General features: G+C 25.5%; 4 protein-coding genes across 4 annotated transcripts; 1 reads left to right on the plus strand and 3 right to left on the minus strand.

The window, feature by feature from the left end:
- Positions 1 to 1,186: 1,186 nt before the first annotated feature.
- Positions 1,187 to 3,155, minus strand: LOC128956106 (uncharacterized). The gene is made up of 4 exons (XM_054301788.1): positions 3,055 to 3,155; positions 2,961 to 2,987; positions 2,366 to 2,608; positions 1,187 to 1,410 (listed from the first exon to the last, which is right to left on the minus strand). Exons 1-4 carry the CDS (start codon positions 3,137 to 3,139, stop codon positions 1,187 to 1,189), a joined length of 579 nt encoding a protein of 192 aa, XP_054157763.1. The 5' UTR covers positions 3,140 to 3,155.
- Positions 3,156 to 4,615: 1,460 nt separating this feature from the next.
- LOC128956107 (cytochrome P450 3A6-like) lies at positions 4,616 to 7,546 on the minus strand. Its single transcript, XM_054301789.1, has 5 exons — positions 7,518 to 7,546; positions 7,233 to 7,382; positions 6,379 to 7,148; positions 5,327 to 5,665; positions 4,616 to 4,959 (listed from the first exon to the last, which is right to left on the minus strand). Exons 3-5 carry the CDS (start codon positions 7,121 to 7,123, stop codon positions 4,616 to 4,618), a joined length of 1,428 nt encoding a protein of 475 aa, XP_054157764.1. The 5' UTR covers positions 7,124 to 7,148; positions 7,233 to 7,382; positions 7,518 to 7,546.
- A 3,758-nt stretch (positions 7,547 to 11,304) lies between these two features.
- On the plus strand, positions 11,305 to 12,997 carry LOC128956108 (cytochrome P450 3A19-like). The gene is made up of 4 exons (XM_054301790.1): positions 11,305 to 11,626; positions 11,678 to 11,995; positions 12,266 to 12,503; positions 12,991 to 12,997. The coding sequence occupies exons 1-4, from the start codon at positions 11,305 to 11,307 to the stop codon at positions 12,995 to 12,997; spliced, it is 885 nt and encodes a 294-aa protein (XP_054157765.1).
- A 231-nt stretch (positions 12,998 to 13,228) lies between these two features.
- Positions 13,229 to 14,003, minus strand: LOC128956109 (cytochrome P450 3A19-like). The gene is made up of 2 exons (XM_054301791.1): positions 13,664 to 14,003; positions 13,229 to 13,581 (listed from the first exon to the last, which is right to left on the minus strand). Exons 1-2 carry the CDS (start codon positions 14,001 to 14,003, stop codon positions 13,229 to 13,231), a joined length of 693 nt encoding a protein of 230 aa, XP_054157766.1.
- Between the last annotated feature and the right edge of the window lie 10,227 nt (positions 14,004 to 24,230).

The following is a 24,230-nucleotide window of genomic DNA, read 5'->3' on the forward strand; positions in this document are numbered from 1 at the left end:
TAATTTGTATTAAAGAGTTTTAATTGGATCGTCAATTGGCGGCTACATGACTGACCAAATTGGCTACCGATGGTCAACCGTACCGATTGTTGGCTTACAATTAGTTATGGTATGCAATTTTTAAAAAAATAAACAATTTAAATTAACTTAATAACTATAAATATTTATTATTAATTTAGATTGCATTGATCATTTTAAATTATTTATGGACAAAATATTGTAATAAAAAATAAACTAATATATATATTTATTATTGATATGAACCAGTATATAACAGTTATATATTCAAAAAAAACTTGAAAAGTTTTGTTTACTGAAATCTATAATGGCTTTTTGAGTCTGTCTGTCTGTCTGTGTGTGTGTCGCATATTTTTTTGCGAATTTTGAAATTCTGACTTCAGATTCGGTTAGAGGACTACTAATAATGTATTGAAAAGTTTCATTAAAATTTTGATATCTCTTCGGGAACATAGAGAAAATGGCGGCCAAAGTAAAAAAATTTAGGTAAAAATTTTAACGTTTAGAATTGTATAGAGCATCAAAAATAAGATATTATAGATCAAAATTATCAATTTTTAAAAAGTATGATTATAGTTGTTTATTTTGTTATACTGAGTCACTTGATATCCTGCATGACTAATGTTAAGTATATTATGTCATACTTAGTCATTTGATATCAATATTTAATTTATGTATATTTGACGTTTTTTAAATTTTTAAATGTTACTCTATAGCCGCTATAATTATATAAACGTATGGTTTTCAACGCTATTCAAGTTTTTTTCTGAAAATGCTTTCTAGCATTCTTAACTGGTTTTTATCTGAAAATATTTTTTTTATTAATAAAATATTAAAAACTACTAAAATTTAATTATTAAAAAATATTATATAAGTATAAGTATTTTAGTTCAATGACTGATTGGTTGATTGAAAAAATATTTTAATTTTTTTAAATGATTCATACATTTAAAACTTTCTATAAACTATTATAAACTATTTATAAACTATTTATAAACTATTTATAAACTATTTATAAACTATTTATAAACTATTTATAAACTATTTATAAACTATTTATTATAAACTATTATAAACTATTAAATTTAGTTTTTTCTAATTTAACTAAATAAATGTCTTAACAATAAGTTTAGTTATTGTCAACAATAACAACAACAATAAAAAAAATTTATGGTTTCAATCCATCTTTAAATGCAAAAAACGACTGTCCACTGCACTTAGCCCGACAAGTGCCCGACAGCTGCCAACGCTCAAACAGCGGCTTCAAACTGGTCAACGGTTTGTCCACACACTGGCCGGGCGATGGCGGCAAAAATATAGACCAACCCTGGATTCGGGTACCGGCACAGAGACCCGATCGGACAATACCAGCTTCACGTAGATATTGATCGCCTGAAAAACAAAACAATACAAAAAAAATTATATAGTTTTGAAAAAAATGTTTGTAATCATTGCAGGTGTTGTTAATGTTTGTTTTTTGGGTTGGGTGTGGGTGTGGGTTTGTTTTTTGTGTGGGGTGTTGGGGTGTGTTTATTTGTTTTTTGGGTGGGTTTTTTTTGGATGGGGTGTGGGAGTAGGTTTGTTTGTTTTTTTTGGGTGGGGTGTGGGAGTAGGTTTGTTTGTTTTTTTTGGGTGGGGTGTGGGAGTAGGTTTGTTTGTTTTTTTGGGTGGGGTGTGGGAGTAGGTTTGTTTGTTTTTTTTGGGTGGGGTGTGGGAGTAGGTTTGTTTGTTTTTTTTGGGTGGGGTGTGGGAGTAGGTTTGTTTGTTTTTTTGGGTGGGGTGTGGGAGTAGGTTTGTTTGTTTTTTTGGGTGGGGTGTGGGAGTAGGTTTGTTTGTTTTTTTTGGGTGGGGTGTGGGAGTAGGTTTGTTTGTTTTTTTTGGGTGGGGTGTGGGAGTAGGTTTGTTTGTTTTTTTGGGTGGGGTGTGGGAGTAGGTTTGTTTGTTTTTTTGGGTGGGGTGTGGGAGTAGGTTTGTTTGTTTTTTTGGGTGGGGTGTGGGAGTAGGTTTGTTTGTTTTTTTTGGGTGGGGTGTGGGAGTAGGTTTGTTTGTTTTTTTGGGTGGGGTGTGGGAGTGGGTTTGTTTTTTTGGGTGGAGTGTGGGTGTGGGTTTGTTTTTTGTGTGGGGTGTTGGGGTGTGTTTATTTGTTTTTTGGGTAGGGTGGGTTTTTTTTGGATGGGGTGTGGGAGTAGGTTTGTTTGTTTTTTTGGGTGGGGTGTGGGAGTAGGTTTGTTTGTTTTTTGGGTGGGTTGTGGGAGTAGGTTTGTTTTTTTTTGGGTGGGATGTGGGGGGGTGTTTATTTGTTTTTTGAGTGGGGTGTGGGACTAGATTTAAGTTTGTACATATATACCATCAATAGTAACGCTGATAACATTTTTATGATCAACTAGTAGTGTATCGATATCGCCATTGCCCAGCACTAGTAGATAATCTAAGTTTCTATAGTTTTCCACAACAACACCATTGCAGGTCATATTGAGGCCAAAGTTAACAGCCATTAATAGCTTAGCAATGTCTAGCCTACTGCCCGGTTCGCTAATACAATTGAATTGATCAAAAAAAAATCCATCAATATATTGTAATGGTGTTATAGCTATAGTTATTGAAAAAAATATATAATTAATAAATAAATATATAATTAATAAATATATAATTAATAAATATATAATTAATAAATAAATATATAATTAATAAATAAATATATAATTAATAAATAAATATATAATTAATAAATAAATATATAATTAATCAATAAATATATGATATATTGATATATATATATATTTAAATAAATAAAAATCTATATTTTTATAAATATAAAATTTATAAATTAAACTTTTATTTTAGTTGTCTATTTTTTTAGCAAAAAACAATTTTAAACAAATTTAATTTATATGTATATATTTTTTAATTTAATTATATATTCATGTATTATTCAAACTTACTTAAATTTTTAAAGTTATTGTAGTTTCCTTTAAAAAACAAAACAAAAAAATTAATTATAATTATAATATCATTATAATAATAATAATACTAAACCAGGTATTAGTTGTTCAATAGTTTCTGAATAAACAACTATTAATTTAATACTAAAAACAATTAATAGGAAAATATTTGAAAACATTTTTTTGTTGTAAAAACAGTAGTTTTAAACAATTACTTAAAAAATGAAAATATATAATAAAATTAAAAAAATTTTGTGATTATTTTTAATCAATATTATATTCAGATATTAAATTGAAATATTTGCAAATTATATCTATTAATTGTAATAAATTTTGTCTAATAATCATATAACGTAATAATGTTTTTTTTAAATAGTTTAATATATTTCTAAATGATTAGTTTGGAAACATGAAAACAATAATAGTATAATCATTAGTTTTTATTACAAAAATAATAATAATTAATATTAAATATTATTAATTAGTATTATTATTATTATACTATTTACTACTAGTATATACTAGTATGTACTAGTATTATTACTAATATTACTATAATACTTTTACAATTACAATTAATAGTAATTAAAAAAAATAAAATTTTTATAATATATTTGATGAATTTTTTTTAATTAATTGCTATTTAAATGAAATTTTAATTTAATAGTTTAAAAAAAATATTTACTATCAATTATCCTATATTTTACTTTTAAAAAACTATATAAAAATATTGAATTAAATACTCGTTAATTAATCTATAAATATAATTAATAAAATTACATTTTTTATAGTTAAATTATAGTAATAAAAAACTTGTTAAATAATTTAAATTTAATTTAATAACAATCATATTATTAATTAATAATTATTAAACATGTTTTTTTATATTGTTAATTTAAGCAATTATATTTATTAATTGTAAAAAATTTTGTCTAATAATCATATAACGTAATAATGTTTTTTGAATAGTTTAATATATTTCTAAATGATTAGTTAAAAACATGAAAACAATCAAATTGATATTTTTTATTACAAAAATAATAATAATTAATATTAAATATTTAATTAAATAATTAATAGTATAATCATTATTTTTTATTATAAAAATAATAATGATTAATATTAAATATTTACTTAAATAATTAATAGTATAATCATTTTACTAGTTAGAAATATTTATTTTTATTAAACTCTATAAGTATGACAACAACTAAAACAAAATATCACAATATTAATAGTAATTAAAAAAAATTAAAAATTTTTATAATATATTTGATGAAAATTTTTTTAAAAATTAATTGCTATTTGTATGAAATTTTTATTTATTAGTTTAAAAAAATATTTACTATCAATTATCCTATATTTTACTTTAAAAAAAACTATATAAAAATATTGAATTAAATACTCGTTAATTAATCTATAAATATAATTAATAAAATTAAATTTTTTATATTTAAATTATAGTAATAAAAAACTTGTTAAATAATTTAAACTTAATTTAATAACAATCATATTATTAATTAATAATTAATAAACAAGTTCGTTTATATTGTTAATTTAAGCAATTATTTAATAATTGTTTGTTAATTTAGTTAAAACTATTTTAAGTATTTTAAATACAAACAAAACAAAATTAAAAAATACAAAATTAGTTTTTAAACACGTTTTTCAATTTTCACAAACAATTTTTCCGGACATTGAATATAGTTATCGACAATCGGATCGGTTTTCAGTACAGTTTGGCCATCGATTGCTACAAACTTGTATCTGATCAGCAAATGTGCCATGGTCAATTTGATGGCCATTAGGGCAAACTTATAGCCGGGACACATACGACGGCCCAAACCAAACGGCAGATACGCTGAATCAATCAATAGGTGTTTGTTATGTTTGAGGAACCGGTCGGGTATGAACTGGTCGGGCATTCGGTAGTAATCGGGACACTGTTGTAGTGCTGACAGTGAATACTGAATCTCCTGACCTTTTTTGATGGTCACACCTTTTGTTTTATATTTATAAATAAAAAATTTTATAAAAAAAAATAATTAAAGTTATACTGTAGTTAAATAATTTTATTAATTTAATTTTAAAAATATGAATATAAATAATAATTATAAAGATATTTGTTTATAAAAATAAATAAATATTATAATTACATTATATTTATATTATATATATATTTTATATCATATAAATATTGATATAAAATTTATATAAAAAAATAATGTAATACTCTATTAATAAAAACTATTTATTATTAAAAAAAATATTACTCAGTTTATAATTATTTATATATACATTATATAAAAAATACGAAAAATAATTATTATATTTAATAATATTCATATAATATATATGATACTAACCGGTTGTCTCCTCAATATAGTCCTGATTGGCTACCCGTCCGTCTCTATTGACAGCCGGGTGTAGTCTCAATGTTTCCGATATACAGGCATTCAAATAGTCAAGTTTGTCGACTGTTTCCCAATCAAACAATAACTGGCCGTTTATACGACTGTCCCAACAGTTAGTAGCAATTAACTCGTCGTAACATTTTTGCTGGCAATCAGTATTGATGGCTAACTCATAGATAATGTATGTCATTGTAACCGAATGGCCGACATATATGCCCTGCGATAGCGACAACATATTACCCATCACTTCCTCTTTACTTAATATTTGATCCATAGTTTGTGAATAAATTTCTATTAAATTAATTTAAGAAAAACACTGTTTTAGATAATTAGCACAAATTATATTATTTATTTTTGTTGGCTCTCTCTCTCTCTCAGTCTCTCTCAGTCTCTCTCAGTCTCTCTCAGTCTCTCTCAGTCTCTCTCAGTCTCTCTCAGTCTCTCTCAGTCTCTCTCAGTCTCTCTCTCTTTTCTCTCTCTCTTTTCTCTCTCTCTTTTCTCTCTCTCTCTTTTCTCTCTCAGTCTCTCTCTGTCTCTCTCAGTCTCTCTCAGTCTCTCTCAGTCTCTCTCAGTCTCTCTCAGTCTCTCTCAGTCTCTCTCAGTCTCTCTCAGTCTCTCTCAGTCTCTCTCAGTCTCTCTCAGTCTCTCTCAGTCTCTCTCTCTCTCTTTTTTCTCTCTCTCTTTTCTCTCTCTCTTTTCTCTCTCTCTTTTCTCTCTCTTTTTTCTCTCTCTTTTCTCTCTCTTTTCTCTCTTTTTTCTCTCTCTTTTCTCTCTCTTTTCTTTCTCTTTTCTCTCTCTTTTCTCTCTCTTTTCTCTCTTCTCTCTCTCTTTTCTCTCTCTCTTTTCTCTCTCTTTTCTCTCTCTCTCTCTTCTCTCTCTCTCTTCTCTCTCTCTCTCTTCTCTCTCTCTTTTCTCTCTCTCTTTTTTCTCTCTTTTTTCTCTCTCTCTTTTCTCTCTCTCTTTTCTCTCTCTCTTTTCTCTCTTTCTCTTTCAGCTACACTTACCATCAATTGATTTTTTATTATTAACTTCATCATCAATATTATCATCAATAGCTGATACCTTATTATTGACAATTGTTAGCGATTTGTTAAAATCTGGACATCTATTCAGTAGCTGTTGGTAAAAGTCATCGCAAATATTATTAGTATTATTATTGGCCGATAAAATCAAACGTTTATCAAACTCGTCAATCATTAGCTCAGCAAACATATCGAGTGTTTTATTAGGCAATAGATTAGACATATCGAGCACCTGTAGTATGAATTTCGGTAATACCAGTAGACATAGTATACGCCATTTAGATGGAAATACTAGACTATTGATAATTTTGGACAACTTATCACTATTGGGATAATCATTGTATGTATTGTGTTGTTGTTGTTGTTTCCACGAAAACATGACTGACCCCAACAGGTCTATCGATTGATTGACAAACAATTGGCGAATATCGACAACAATACCGGTGTCTGGAGCCGACTTGTGGCCAACCATTTCATCCATAGATTTGATTAAATTACATAAATTTTTACCTAATTTGTTATCAGCTAATGATTTAAGATTTTTCACCGAAAACAATGTCCTAATAATACTGATCATCCGTTGCCAACACTGGTCGCCACTGTTGTCGATGACGTGCCGATAGATTGGATGATCGACTGGTGTTAATAATGTTAGACTTGAATTGCAAAATATATGAAAATTTTTGATCAAAATATTTTTGATTAACTTTGGATCCGATGTCATCATAATTGGCTCATTTGATTCAAACACACTATTAATATAAATTCATTTATTTTTAACTTAAAATAAATATTTAAATACTAAAATTTAATTATATTTAAAAAAAAAATTTTACCCATAAGTCAGTCCATATTTTTGACGCCTTTCTCTATCGATGAGAGAAATCGGACGAAACAACTCCTCAAATGTATTTCCAAACCATATCCAGGGTTTCGGTCCGTTTAGGCCTCTGTCCGACCAATAGTTAAAATTACGGCTTAAATGACTATTTAAAAAAAAATTATATATAATTTGTAAAAACAACAACAAAAAAAACTATTTAATATTTCTATATATTTAACTATTTTAGTAGAAAAAAAATTAATAATATATATTCTGTTATATATATATTTTTGTTTACCGATAGAGTAATAGTAGCGTAAAAATAATAATAATAATAATAATAACCAAAATTAACATTATTAACGATTATTATTATTATTATTATTATTATTATTTAAACCAGTCTATAGGTCTTTTCACTTTGAAAACCAAATTCAAACTATATTTCTCTCTCTCTCTCTCTCTCTCTCTCTCTCTCTCTGTTGTAAATAGGGTTCGAACAAATTTCATCCCATGTTTTATATTCAAAAAAGTTCCCTATTTTTCCTGCTTCCTGGGAATTCCTATGGAATCTATTTTTTATTGTGCTAACACAGCTATTAAACTCTAGACAATAATTTTTATTATTAAATATTATTAAACTGTATTCATGGTGTTATTTTGATATATATATATATATAATATTTAAGATTCACAAAAATTCATATCGAAATTAAATTTATTATAAATAAAAAAAATATATTCCAATGAAATTGTATGCAAGTTTTTGTATTATATTTATTATAAAAATACATAAAATGTATTTTCCTTTTTTAAAAAAAAACCTAAAAAGGGATTATATATTATTTTTCGGAAAAATTGGATGGATTTTATTAGGGAAATTCCCCCCCTTTGTAAAGTTGCCCCAACTCTACTTGTAATTTTACTAAACTTAAATGTTAAAAAAACAATGTTCATACACATACGTCACACACTAATAAAAAAAATTATTCATTATACAATTCATATTTAAACCAGTTGAGAATGCTAGAAAGCATTGCCAGAAACAAACTTTGACACTGAAAAAAGATATTCTGTTCGCTCATTATTATAAATTTATAATTAAAATCAGTTGAGAATGCTAGAATGTATTATCCAAAAAAAAATTATAATTGCATATATAAATAAACAACAAATTTTAATTGCTTAAATTACTTAGTTGTCATATAAACGAAATATTTATTTCTGATAGCCAATAGTCAATATGAGTCATATTGCTAAACTATTAATTGTCAATGTACACGACAATATATTTATGGTGATGCAATACTAATGCAAAATTGAATTTTCATAAAGATTTATCCATCATTTTATAATAAAATAATTGATTATTATAATCTACCGTTAAGTTGTGTTTTTATTCCCATATGGAAATGTCTGAGTCATGGGAAATAATGCGAGTTTTTCCCCATATGAAAAAATAGTTTTTTAACTTTTAAAAATAATTTCCCACCCCCTGATTTTAATACATTTTAAAATTTCCCACCCCTTATATTTGGATGTCTCAAAAAGTTTCAATCCTATTAATATGCCATCTATTGATCGATTTATGATTTTAACTGTATATGTTTTTATATTAATATAACTAACGGTAATAAAAAAACTGTAAATTATTTTATAAATGTTTTAAAAAACGTGTTTTTAATACAAATCAATATATCATTTATTTTTTAAAAGTTTTTAATTTATATACCCGTAAAAACCGTTAACTATCAAAGATATAATTACCGATAATTGTTTGTAATTAATGGCCACAAATCGGCGGCTATTAACCACAATCGGTACCAGTGATCAATAGCGCTGAACCTGATGACCGATGTTTGACACCAATGTCTGGTCATACAACACCGATATCAGTGATCAATGACATACAAACAGATTACCGATATTTGAATCCAATGTTTGATCAGTCAACACCGGTACCACTAATCAATGGCCATCAATCAGATTACCGATATCTGACACAAATGTCATCAGACAACACCGGTACCAGTGATCAACAGCGCTCAACGTAATAACCATAATTTGACACAAATGTCTTGCCCGACAACACCGGTACCAGTTCTCTATGGCCATCAATCAGATTACCGATATTTGACACAAATGTATTGCCCGACAACACCGGTACCAGTTCTCTATGGCCATCAATCAGATTACCGATATTTGACACAAATGTATTGCCCGACAACACCGGTACCAGTTCTCTATGGCCATCAATCAGATTACCGATATTTTACACAAATGTATTGCCCGACAACACAGGTACCAGTTCTCAATAGTCAACAACCAGATTACCGATTATTTACTCAACCGATAGTTATTTTTAAATAAAATATAAATGAATAGTTTTTATTGAATATTAGTTACCGGTAATACCTGTCATTACAGCTCCCTATTCCCCCAATTTTGCTTTTCCCTATAGACTCGTTTAATTTACCAGGGGTGGTAAAAAATACGAGTTTTTTCCCGTATGAAAAATTATTTTTTCATTTTTTTTAAATTCCTTATGGGAATAAAAACACGATTTTACGGTAATGTTGTAATTAACTACATTTAGAAGTTTAACAACTAAAAATCATTTTAAAAAAAAAAATTTATTCACCATTTTCATCATGAAATGATTTTTTATTGAAATCTTACTTTAAAATTTTTAACTAAAATTTTTTTATTATTATTTTGGCCGCCATTTTCTCTATGTTTCTGAATAGATATCAAAATTTTAATGCTAATCCTCTATATCTTATTTTTTCATATGTTATAGTTGAATCTGAAATCAGAATTTCAATATTGGCATAAAAACAATGCTACAGACACACTCAAAAAAATAACGCTCGTTTAGATTTCAGTAAACAAAACTTTTTCAAAGTTTGTTTGAAAATGTTTTAAAAATAAAAAAAAATGCAAATCATTATATAACTAACAATATATAGGTATTATAATAAATATAATAATAATAATAATAATTAAAAAAGAATAGAATTCTATATGTTTTTAGTTTTTATGATTAATAATAAAGATATTAAATATATTAATCTATTATTTTGAATACTAAAAAACAATATTTTTATTTAAATATACAATCACTTAGAAGTAAATTAATGTTAAAACATACTAAACTTGAAATAATAATAATATTAATTATTTTTTATATTTCGTATATAAGTACAATAAAAGTTGATATTTTTTACACACTATTTCAATTAATAAACTCTATATAATTAACTAATAATAATAATAATAATAATAATGTTAATTTTTATTATTTTTATTATTATACTATTACTATACTGGTAAAAAATATAACACATTATTTTTAAATAATAATACTATTATTATATTATAGATTATAAACTTTTAATTAGGTATAAAAACTGTATAATTATATATTTTTTATTTATTTTTGAAAAAATATTTATCAGTCATTTAAAACGCAATCATAACTATTGGTCGGACAGAGGCCTAAACGGACCGAAACCCTGGATATGGTTTGGAAATACATTTGAGGAGTTGTTTCGTCCGATTTCGGTCATCGATAGAGAGAGGCGTCAAAAATATGGACCAACTTATGGGTGAATATAACAATAATAAAAATAAATAATTAAAATTTTAAATAATTTTAAAAACCAATTCTATATTAATTAGTTTTTATTTATTTATTTTTTTTATAAATAAAAAATAACAGTGTGTTTGAATCAAATGAGCCAATTATGGTAACATCGGATCCCCAGTTAATTAAAAATATTTTAGTCAAACATATGAAACAATTTCCAATTTCCAGTCAATCGTCGATAACACCCAATAATCACCAAATCTATAGGTATACCATCAATAAAGTCGATTACCACAGTTGGCTACGTATGCGATCAGTTATTAGGCTATTATTTACGGACAGTTATCTCAGGATAGTTGTCGACAAAAAAATACAAAAAAATATAATTGATTTAACCCAAACATTGGATAGACTATTATTATTAGGACAGTCGACTGTAGTCGTCGACATTAAACAATTGTTTGTCAATCAATCGATAGACCTGTTGGGGTCAGTCATGTTTTCATGGAAACACCAACAACAAAATACCATCAATGGTGATGATCCTAATAATAAATTTACCAAGCTAATTAAATGTCTATTATTTCCATCAAAATGGCGTATACTAGCCCATCAAGTTTTACCTGAATTTTGTCTACAGGTGCTCAACATTACCAATATTATTGAAATCGCTGGACTCGACCAGTTTGCTGAACTAGTAGCCGAAGAGTTTACTAAACGACTAAAACCTACCGAAACCATAGCTTATGACGATTTTTTTCAGACACTACTCGATCGGTGCCCAGAATTCATCGATAAAACAAATGGTAAAACATTAGGTAAAACATCGGAAAAAATAATTATCAATAATATTATAATTAATTAATTAGATCAGCAATGGATGACCAAAGAGGAAGTGATGGCCAATATGTTCGCACTATTTGATGGAGGATTTGTCGGTCACTACACTTCGATGACATTTCTGATCTATGAGTTGGCCATCAATACTGATTGTCAGCAAAAATTATACGACGAGTTAATTAATAGTAACTGTTTTGTGGACAGTCGTCTGAACGGTCAGTTTGATTGGGAAACAGTCGGCAAACTTGACTATTTGAATGCCTGTCTATCGGAATCATTGAGACTACACTCGGCTATCAATAGAGACGGACGGTTAGCCAATCAGGACTATACAGATGAGACAACCGGTTAGTGTCAATCATTATATATATATATAATTATTTATCGTATTTTTTATACACTGTATATAATAATTATAAAGTAATAATAATTAATAGTATTTATGATATAAATAGAGTATTAAATTATTTTATATACAAACAACTGGTTTTACAATTATATGTTTATATTAATCCTATTTTTTTGTTTGTTTAGTAATATTAATATTAGTATAACTTTTTTTTAATAATTTTAATTTAATTTATTTTATTTATTTTTGTTGTTGAACAACTATAAAGGTTTGACTATCAAAAAAGGTCAGGAAATTCAGTTATCACATTCAGCAGTACAACAGTGTCCCGATTACTACCGAATGCCCGACCAGTTCATACCCGACCGGTTCGTCAAACATAACAAACACCAATTGGTTGACTCAGCGTATCTGCCGTTTGGTTTGGGCCGTCGTATGTGTCCCGGCTATAAGTTTGCCCTAATGGCCATCAAATTGACCATGGCACATTTGCTTATTAGATACAAGTTTGTAGCAATCGATGGCCAAACTGTACTGAAAATTGATCCAATTATGGAAAACTATGTCTATTGTCCGCAAAAATTATTGATAAAAATTGAAAAACGAGTTACAAATTAATAAAATGTTATTATTTTTTATTAATAAAAAAATAAATTAATAATATGATAGTTAGTTTGAAAAATTATAAATGAATAAATAATTTATATATTAATATATTATAATGTATAACAATTTTATTTTTAAAATTTTTAATTAACTATTTTTATTTAGTTTAATTTTAAATAATTAATTTAGTTATTATTATATTATGTTTAGTTTTTGATATATTAAATAAAAACATTTGTTGAATAATTTTTTAATTAAATATTTTTGGGACTAAAATACACACACACACACACATATATATATATATATATACAGTATATATATTCACTACAAACTAAATATAATTACATTTAATTATAATACCTAAACATTAAACTTCAAATTTAGTACTTAACTTTGCATAGTTTTAAATATAATTTAAAATATTAATATATTTAACAACATGTAAAATATAAATCAGTATTTATTATTTTAACTTACATATAATTAAAGATATATAATTAGTTTATGTATATATATATGCTATTAGTAGATCAAAATATAGTAAACAGTTATTAACTAAATATCAATTAACTATTTATATATTGCATATATTACTAAAAAATTAAACTGTTTAAAAAATTATTTAATTAAATATTAATCGTTTTTCAATTTTCAAATACAACTTTTCCGGACAATAGGTATAGTGTTCGACAATCGGATCGGTTTTCAGTACAGTTTGGCCATCGATTGCTACAAATTTGTATCTAATCAGCAAATGTGCCATGGTCAATTTGATGGCCATTAGGGCAAACTTATAGCCGGGACACATACGACGGCCCAAACCAAACGGCAGATACGCTGAATCAACCAATAGGTGTTTATTGTGTTTGAGAAACCGGTCGGGTATGAACTGGTCGGGCATTCGGTAGTAATCGGGACAGCGCTGTACTGCTGAACGTGAAAACTGGATTACCTGATCCTTTTTGATGGTAACACCTAAATAAAAAAAAAGTTGTAATTATTAGTAAAAAAAAACTATAACTATATATAAATTTAAATAATAATAGTTAACTCAAACCGGTTGTCTCATCTGTATAGTCTTGTTTGGCTATCCGTCCGTCTCTATTGACAGCCGCGTGTAGTCTCAGCGCTTCCGATATACAGGCATTCAAATAGTCAAGTTTGCTAAGTGTTTCCCAATCAAACTGATGGCCAATTGTTTGGTTGGTAGAGCTGTTGTTATCCTGAAAACAGGTAACAATTTCATCGTAGACTCGTTGCTGACAATCAGGATTTACGGCCAACTCATAGATAATGAATGTCATGGATAGTGAGTGTCCGTCAAACGCTCCCTGAAATAGTGAGAACATATTGGCCACCACTTCCTCTTCGGTCATCATTTGATCTATTGATGACATTTCTATCAAAAATTATTAGTATATATAATACATGTAAAAGTTATAAAACAGATAATCCATTCAAAAATAATTAACAATCATTTGGATGTCTGACCCGATATTTCATTAGTTTTACCCATAAATTCCGGACACCTATTGAGCAGCGATTGTAAAAAGTCTTCATAAGTATCGGTAGTCTTCTGGCGTTTAGTTAACTCCTGTTTAGTTAGTTCAGCGAACTGGTCGAGCGCTTCGGTAGATATAATGTTAGACATGTTGAGCACCTGTAGCATGAATTTTGGTAGCACTAGTTGGGCTAATATACTTGATTTAGAGGGAAAAAATAAACGTTTAATAAGTTGTGTTAGTTTATTAGTATTAGGATCGTTATCGTTGAATATATTATTTTGTTGTTTCCACGAAAACATAACACTTCCCATCAAATCTATAGACTGATTGACAAACAACTGCCTAATGTCGACTACTAGTGCTGACGACGATGACGACTGACCAACCAATTCATTGTCCAACTCATTGGTTAAGTCAACTAAATTGTTGTCAATTTTTTCGGCCAATGATCTGAGTTTCTGATCCGAAAACAATGTCCTAATGACGGCTCGCATCCGTAGCCAACACTCATCGCCGGTATTGTCGACGACATACCTATAGATTGGATGATCGCTTGGTGTTAGTAATGCTGGCCTTGAATTGCGAAATATATTGAAATCTTTGATCATTTAATGATCATTTGATTGATAACTGTGGATCCGATGTCATCATAATTGGCTCATTTGATTCAAAAACACTTTTATTATAAATTAAATATTTAAAAAAAATACTAATTATTTTTATATATCTATTTATGAATCACCCATAAGTTGGTCCATATTTTTGACGTCTTTCTCTATCGATGACAGAAATCGGACGAAACAACTCCTCAAATGTATTTCCAAACCATATCCAGGGTTTCGGTCCGTTTAGGCCTCTGTCCGACCAATAGTTAAAATTACGGTTTAAATAACTAAAAAATTATGTTTTTTTTAAATAAATATTATTAGTTTTAGTACATTTTAATTATACTTTATTTTATTTATTTATATAATTATTAATTTTGATATAATATATACAAAAATAAATTTTTAATTTAATATTATGTTATATTTTTACCAGTAAATAATTACTAATATTATAATCATTACAATCAATAAAAATAACATTTTGAAACAAATAGTTTTTTCTTTATGTTTTTTTAATAATTAAAATATTAGATTTAAAAAATATATAAATATTTAGTATTCTTATATACAATTGTTATTAAAAACACTTTTTAGGATTATTATATATATTGTATATAAAAATAAATTATTAAATTAATTTCGGAATTTTTTCGCTGAATTTAATTGATTTTTTTATTTTAAATTATTTATTATATTATTTATGTTTTATAGATAAAAATTCTTTCAATAATTTATTAGATATTTGACTTAATATTTAACAATTATATTGTTATACACTTATTGATTGTTAATTATACTTATTTTTCTGTACGTAATTTTTTAATTATTAATTAATAGACAGTATATATATATGATTTTACAGATTTTTTTTAGTAATTAACTGACAAATTATTTATCTATAAAAAAAAGTTTTCCATAATTAAAAATAATAATAAATTTTGTTTAATAACTTTTTTTTAGTTAAAAACTAAAGTATAAATATATATATATATACAGTATATTCAATATATATACAAATTTTTGTCTAAAATATATGAAGTACTTTTTTTTAATTATTATAGTATTAAACAATTTTAATTTAAAAAAAATAAATATTATTAAAAATCATTAGTTTAGATGAATTTATTTGATAGATTAAAATCAAATAATAATAATTGTTATGTTGTTAATCAAACTACTAGTACTACTACTACTACTACTACTACTACTACTACTACTAATAATAATAATAATAATAGATGTAGTAATTTAATAGTTAATAATAATTTTGTAAATACAGATAATAATAATACTAATAATACTAAAAATTGTTTAAATAATTTTATAACTAATAAAATTAAAAGCAAAGATTTTCAATTAATTATATTATTATGTTTTGTTAATCTGTTTGTTGGTATAATTGTTTCAATGATTGCACCGTTTTTTTCCATTGAGGTATTCAAATATAATATTGATTTTTAGTTAAATATATATATATATATAAATTAGTTAAAAAATATTAATCATTTTTTTTGTTGGTATTTGTAGGCTAAACATAAAAATATTAGTCAAACATGGATCGGTATAATAATGGCCATTAATCAATTGACCATATTTATTGTATCGCCAATAATTGGCAAATTGGTAGATATATATATATATATATATATATACAGTTTATGCCACTTAAAAGTTAAAATTTGAGTTTAAATATTATGTAATGCTTTAGCAAGGTACTTTATATAACTTACCTAAACTAAGGTAAGTGTATACTATGTTACCTTGCTTAGCGTAAAGTTAACTGTACACGATATTACTCAAATTTAAACTTTTAATTGGCATTATTTGTATGTATATATATATATATAATTATATAAAATAATTTATTTTTTTTGATATTGATATGTTTTAATCAGAGTTGCTAAGGGGTACTGGGCGGGGGTGTCAACTTTTATTTACTTTTTTTGATAATTTAATTTATATAAAAATTTTATATTAAAGAAATTTTAATTTTTTTAAAAACTTAATTTTAATCTAATAACTCACTAATGATTATAATTTATATATAAAAAAAAAATTTAAGATTAATTTCGAAAATTCTACTAATAAATTAATAAGATTTTTATTTAAACATATAGATAATTTTTTAAAAATTATATCTTATTAAGATCATTAAAAAAATAATATTATTATATTTAGATTGAGCATTATTTAAAAAAAATAATAATGAATTTTTATTTAATGCAAACAAATTTTTAAAAAATATTTTACAAAATTGATGTAAAATAAAAGTTAGTAAAAAAATTTAAAGTTAATTTAACAAATTAATTATTTTATATATTATAAATTCCCACTATTATAAATACCCTATACCCACCCCACCCCCCTTAATAAACCCCCAAAATATTACTTAACATTGATATATATATATATCTATATATTTATTTTAAACAACAACAAAATAGATACCACCATTTAAACCAAAATTATTGCTAATATTTGGTACATTGTTTTTCGGTATAACTTGCATTAGCATTGGGTATAATAATAATACAAATAAATTTGTTTGTTTTTTTTAATTAATATTATTTTTTCTATTAACTATTTTATTGTGTGTGTGTGTGTGTATGTGTATACCAACAATCAGTTTTCTCAAATGGTTAGCACCGGGCATACCGTTTCTGGTGACGGCAATCATATTGATTATAATTGCAGCCATAGCTGATGCAGCACTTACTACAAGCATATGGACTATAATTAGTCAACAATTTCCCGAAAAGTTTTCTAAATTAGCGGTAAATTTAATTAAATTTAATTATTGAAATTAATAATTATTATTTTTAATTATAGTCAACTATAGAGACGTGTTTGGGTATTGGTTTAGTAATTGGTCCGGCAATCGGTGGTTTATTAAGTCAAGTAATAATAATAATAATTAAATAAAATTAATTGCATTATTAAATTACTAAAAAATTAGATTTTTTAATTAGATTTTTTCCCTAAAAAAATATGCTTAATCTGTATAATAATAATATTGTTTTTAAATTTAATGTTTTGTATTTGTTTTTGTATTATTTGTAAAATAATAATTTAGCTTGGTGAAAAATCTAATCTATCATTTAGTTTGCCATTTTTTCTAATCGGTTCACTACTAGTAATTGGCTCAATATTAATGGTTATAGTGTTGGCAAAAATAAGTAAATTGTTTGTTTGTTTTGAAGTTTTATAAAAATTTTTATAAAAAAATATTTTTTTTTGCAAAACAAACAAACAAACAAAAATCAGACAATCAATTGACAACAGTTTTAACGGAAAAGTCAAGTGTTTTCAATGTTTTAATCAATTTTAATATAACCGTAAATATTATCAATTGTATAACCGTTCACGTGATTACCGGTTTCAATGATACAACACTTCGACTGTATTTAGATTCGGTATTTAATAATTAAAAATTTTAATTTTTTTTATCAATTATGTGTTATTTTTTAAATACATGTAAATTTTTTTTTGTTTTTTAAAAAAAATTAATTATTAGATTAATTATTATTATCATTAGTACATATAAACAAACATTTTATTTATTTATTTTTTTTTAAAAAAAAGATACAAAAGCTATCGTCGACATCAATCGGTGGCATATTTCTGATATTTGGCTTATTTTTTTCGTTATCCAGTTATATATTTACCTATTTTGTCGACAAACTGGTGGATAATTGTCATCCAATATCACTAATCGGTTGTATATCATCAGTGATAGGCCTTATAATTATAGGTCCCATGCCATTCATACCTATAGACTGGTAATTAAAAATATTAATATTAATATATATATATAATTGTATAATTTGTACTAGTATATGATTTTTAATCTAACTAAATTTATTATTATTATTATTATTATTAACTTTTATAATATTAGTCAACTATGGCCACCAATTGTTGCCCAGGTATTTATTGGTATAGGAGCGGGTGCACAGTTTATTAGTAGTTTTGTACAGCTATTTCGTGAAACATTGTAAATATTACATTTTTTTAAGTGTATTATAAATTACACACACATTACTACTACTACTACTACTTAATAAACAATTGCTATTTTATAATTATTTATAATTATACTTAATTTTAAGATTTTTATTTTTAACTATAGTATTATATATTTTTTATTTAAATTAATTTAATTATCAGTAAATCTGGTTTTCCCGATAATATTTCCACACATGCAGTAATTTCCGGTATATTTTCATCAGCAATGGCATTGGGGTATATATTTATTTATATATTTATTTATTTATAGTATATAACTTTATATATATATATATATAAATAATATAAAAAATACTAATACTTATCAATAGACTAGGAATCGGATCGTCAATTGGCGGTTATATGGCCGACCAAATTGGCTACCGATGGGCAACCGTACCGATTGCTGGCTTACAGTTATTTATGGTAAGTCATAATAAAATTAATTTATTTTAATTGATTTGATTTCATTAACTTTATATTATATAACTATTAAAATAAATATTTTTAATTAATATATTTATATTATTTATTTTTTTTAAAATAAAATAAAATCATATATAGATTGCAGTAATTATTTCATACGATTTGTGGGCAAAATATTGCAAAAAATAAGTAAAATTGTTATTTATTTAATATATTTTTTTATTCTCTAATCAATTTTCTAATAATAATAATACTGTAATATATATTATATATATATAATATCTTAATATATTTTATAACTATTGATTAATAATAATAAAAAATAATTTTTTATTGTTGTTGAGTATTTTATTTAATAAAACTGCTTAGTATTATAGGGCTATAAAACTAAAATGTTTATTTAATTAATTTTTTTAAATTAAACAAAATTGATTACTAATTTAATTATAATCTAAATCATATATATGCTAATGGTTATCAACAATAAATATTATTTTTAAAACAAACTATTTATTTATTGCTAAATTATAAATCAAACAATACATTAGTTATCCAATATATCCTAAATATATATATATTATTGATACTGTATATACTGTAGATATAATAAACTAGTATTAAATAAAATAAAAAATCATTTATTATTATCTATTATTATAACAATAAAAACTATAATAACAAAAAAATATTAAAGAAATAAATAAAAATCAAACAAACAATTTATAATCGTTTTTCAATTTTCAAATATAAATCATTGGGTGAATAGACATAGTGTTGAAAAATCGGATCGGATTTGAATTCAACAGTAGTCTGGCCATCAATTGGCGGTAAAAACTTGTAGCCGACCAGCAATTGGGCCAGGGTCAATTTCATGGCAATCAATGCAAACTTATAGGCCGGACACATACGTCGGCCGAAACCAAAGGCCAGATACGCTGCCGAGTCGACCAATTGGTGTCGATTTGATTTGAGAAACCGGTCGGGTATGAACTGGTCGGGTTGGCTGTAGTAGTCGGTAGACGTGTGCAATGCTGAACGTGAAAACAGTATCGACCGATCTTTTTCGATGGTCACACCTAAAAAAATGGTTACGGGTTATGGTTACGGTATTTAAGTAAAAAAAATTAATATAATACATATATAAAGTCAAATCAAACAAAATTAAAATAATTATTATTGTTTATGTTAGTGTAGGGTTCGGGCAAATTACATCCATAGTATTATTATTATTATTTAAAAAGTTTCCTAATTTTCTAATAATTCCTGGAAATTCCCAGAGAATCTATTATGTGTTATATATTCCTATATATATAACCATAAATAACTTATTATATATATTTATAATTATTTGTTATTTAAAATCTTGTATTATAAACTATTTGTAAAAATGCAAGTGTTATTATTTTTAGATAGTATCACTAAATTCATTGAAATTAAATTTATAATTATTTTTTTAACAAATTAAGTTTTTTAGTGTGTGTGTATATATATATATATATTGTATTTATTGTAGAAATATATTCAAATATATATTTTCCATCCCTAAAGCTATAGGGAGGGAACATATTTTTATTATTATTATTCCAGGAATTTTATTATTAGGAAACTTCCCTTCCTTTAAAAAAAATTGCCCAAACTTTAAATTATTAGTAAATAATTTTTTTTTAAAAAATCCTGAATATTAATAATTAAATCTTTCAGTTAAATAACTATAACTAACCGGTTGTCTCATCTGTATAGTCCTGATTGGCTACCCGTCCGTCTCTATCGAAATTCATATGCAATCTAAATGTTTCCGCTATACAGGCATCCAAATAGTCAAGTCTGGCCAATGATTGCCAATCAAACAACTGATCAGCAATTGTTGTCGTAGTGTTGTCGGTGTTGTCGGTGTTATCGGTATTGTCCCGAAAACAGGTCATAATTTCATCGTAGACTCGTTGCTGACAATCCATGTTTACGGCCAACTCATAGATAACGGCTGTCATAAATAGATAGTGTGTCTCAAAGCTCGCCTGTAATAATGTAAACGAATTGGCGATCACTTCCTGTTTGGTTAGTATTAATTGATCTAATTTTGATTGATCTGTAAAATAATGAATTAATATTTATTATTACAATTAAAATTATTATAAATGTAAATCAAATGTATATATTAGATATATAATATATATATATATATATAACAATTAGGGTTCAGGGAAAATTCCCATACTAGTTTTTTTTATTTTCCAAAAGTTCCTTATGTTAACTGCTACCTGGGAATTAGCAGGCAATCTATTGACATGCTATCACATATTTTTATGGTTCAGGTAAAATTCCCTACCTTGATTATTAATTTTCAAATGTTACCTATGTTCCCTGCTCCCTGGGAATTCCCAGGGAACTATTTGCCTTATGCTATCATATATTTAGGGTTCAGGGAAAATTCCCTACCTTGATTATTAATTTTCAAAAGTTACCTATGTTTCTTGCTCACTTTGAAATTTACAGGAAATCTATTTCCTATTTTCCTGGAAAATTAGAGGGATTTTTATTAGGAAACTTTCCTCCCTGGGCAAAGTTTCCCGGGCCTCTAATAACAATATATACTGTATATATAGATATAATTTCCAAAATTTTTGTTTTGTTTAATTACCAGTTTTTTTGCCGATAATAAAATCCGGGCAACGATTGAGCATCGATTGAAAATAGTCGTCGTCATCGTTATCATTGTCGTTGTCATCCCTAACGTAGGTATCGGTAGATAAAATCATTTGTCGATTACTAAACTCCTGAACGGTTAGGTCAGCAAACAGGTCGAGCTCTTTGCTAGATATAAGGTCGTTAATATCGAGCACTTGTAGTATAAAATTCGGTAGTACACGACTGGCCAATATACGCCATTTTGATGGAAAAAATAAACGTTTAACTAGCTTGGTAAATTTAGTAAAATTATTGTGATTATTATTATTATTATAAACAGTATCATTTTGTTTCATCAATGAAAACAATACATTTCCCGATAAATCAATTGATTGATTAATGAAAACTTGTTTCATATCGACAATACTCGATAACTCCGGACCAACCATTTTGTCCAACGATTTTGTCAGTTCAGCTAAATTGCCGGAAATTTTCTTAACATGCGATCTAAGTTTCCGATCGGTAAACAGTGTCCTAATGACGGCCCGCATCCGTAGCCAACTATCGCCGCTTGCATTGTCAATGGTATGACTGAAAACCGGATGAACTGTCGGCGAAAATAATGGTGTAATTGATTTGCCAAATGTTTGGAAATCTTTGATCAAAATATTTTTAATTAACTTTGGATCCGATGTAACCATAATTGGCTCATTTCCATCAAATACACTATTGATTTGTTTTATATATATATATATAATTTTAAAGATTTTTTTTTCAAAAAATAATAATAAATTAATTACAATTAAATTAAAAAATTAAAAAATTAAATTAATTTTCTAATACAGACAATAATTTATATATAGACTTAAAGTATATATTTTTCGTACCCATAGGTCGGTCCATATTTCTGACGTCTTTCTCTATCGATGACTGGAATCGGACGAAACAACTCCTCGAATGTATTTCCAAACCATATCCAGGGTTTCGGTCCGTTTAGGCCTCTGTCCGACCAATAGTTATAATTACGGTTTAGATAACTAAAAAATTTTGTTTTTATTTAATATAATTAATTATATTATCACTTAAATTATTATTTTTTTATTTTTAATATATAGTGATAAAATTTGATATATATTTTCAAAAGATTTAAAATAAAATAAAATTAAAATATTAAATTTTAAAAAATATTATGTTATAGTCTTACCAGTAAAAAATTATTAATATAATACTAATTATTAATAATAACATTTTTGTTATAATAGTTTGTCTCTATGTTTTTTTAAATGATATTATTGATTAAAATAGTATTTTTATTTAAAAAAAAATACAAATATTTATTATTCTTATATATTATACAATTGTCATTACAAACACTTATTTAGGATTATTACAAATACTAATAAAATAATTTTATTATTAATTTATGTAATTTTTTTATTGAATTTATTTATTAAATAATTTATTAGATATTTGACTTGAATTTACTGAATTTACTGAATTTAATTGATTTGAATTTTTTTTATTAAAAATAATTTATTAGATATTTGACTTGAATTTGACTGAATTTAATTGATTTGAATTTTTTCTATTAAAAATAATTTATTATCATATTTATAGAAAAATTCTTTAAATAATTTATTAGATATTTGTTGTGTATATTGTTTATACACTTATTGATTGTTAATTATAGTTATTTTTCTAGATAGAATTTTTTAATTATTAAATAATATAATATACAATATACATATATATGACTATATTTTTTAAATATTTACATCAATAGTTTTTATTAAAGTATATATACTTTAAAACAACTTTTTAAATATTTATAATTAATCTTTAATAAGCAAATCAATAGTATAAAAATAAAAATTTATAATAGATATACATTACTAGTATAAAGTTTAATAAAATTAATTACACAATTAAAATGTTTATTAAGTTAAAATATTTAATTATTATAATTTTTAAAAATCATGATAATTAAAATACCTTTAAATATACTACTTATTAAATGATAAATAAAATTATAGATATCGTCAAAAAAATTAATAATTGGTATTATTTTTAAAAAATTTTACATTATATATTCAAAAAATTTAAATATATTAAATTGAAAAAATAAATGTGTTTTTTTAAAATAAAGTTATTTAATTAACTACTAATCGTTTTTCAATTTTCAAATACAATTTTTCGGGACAATAGGTATAGTGATCGACAATCGGATTGGTTTTAAATACGGTTTGGCCATCAATCGGTACAAACTTATACCTAACCAGCAAATGTGCCATGGTCAATTTGATGGCCATCAGTCCAAATTTATAGCCGGGACACATACGTCTACCTAAACCAAACGGCATATATGCCGAGTCAACCAATAGGTGTTTGTTTTGTTTGACGAACCGATCGGGTCTGAACTGGTCGGGCATTGGATAGTAATCGGGACACATCTGTA

Source organism: Oppia nitens, unplaced genomic scaffold, assembly GCF_028296485.1.
Source record: "Oppia nitens isolate AA-2021 unplaced genomic scaffold, nextdenovo-longstitch-racon4-pilon3 scaffold2_pilon_pilon_pilon, whole genome shotgun sequence".
NCBI lineage: Eukaryota > Metazoa > Arthropoda > Arachnida > Sarcoptiformes > Oppiidae > Oppia > Oppia nitens.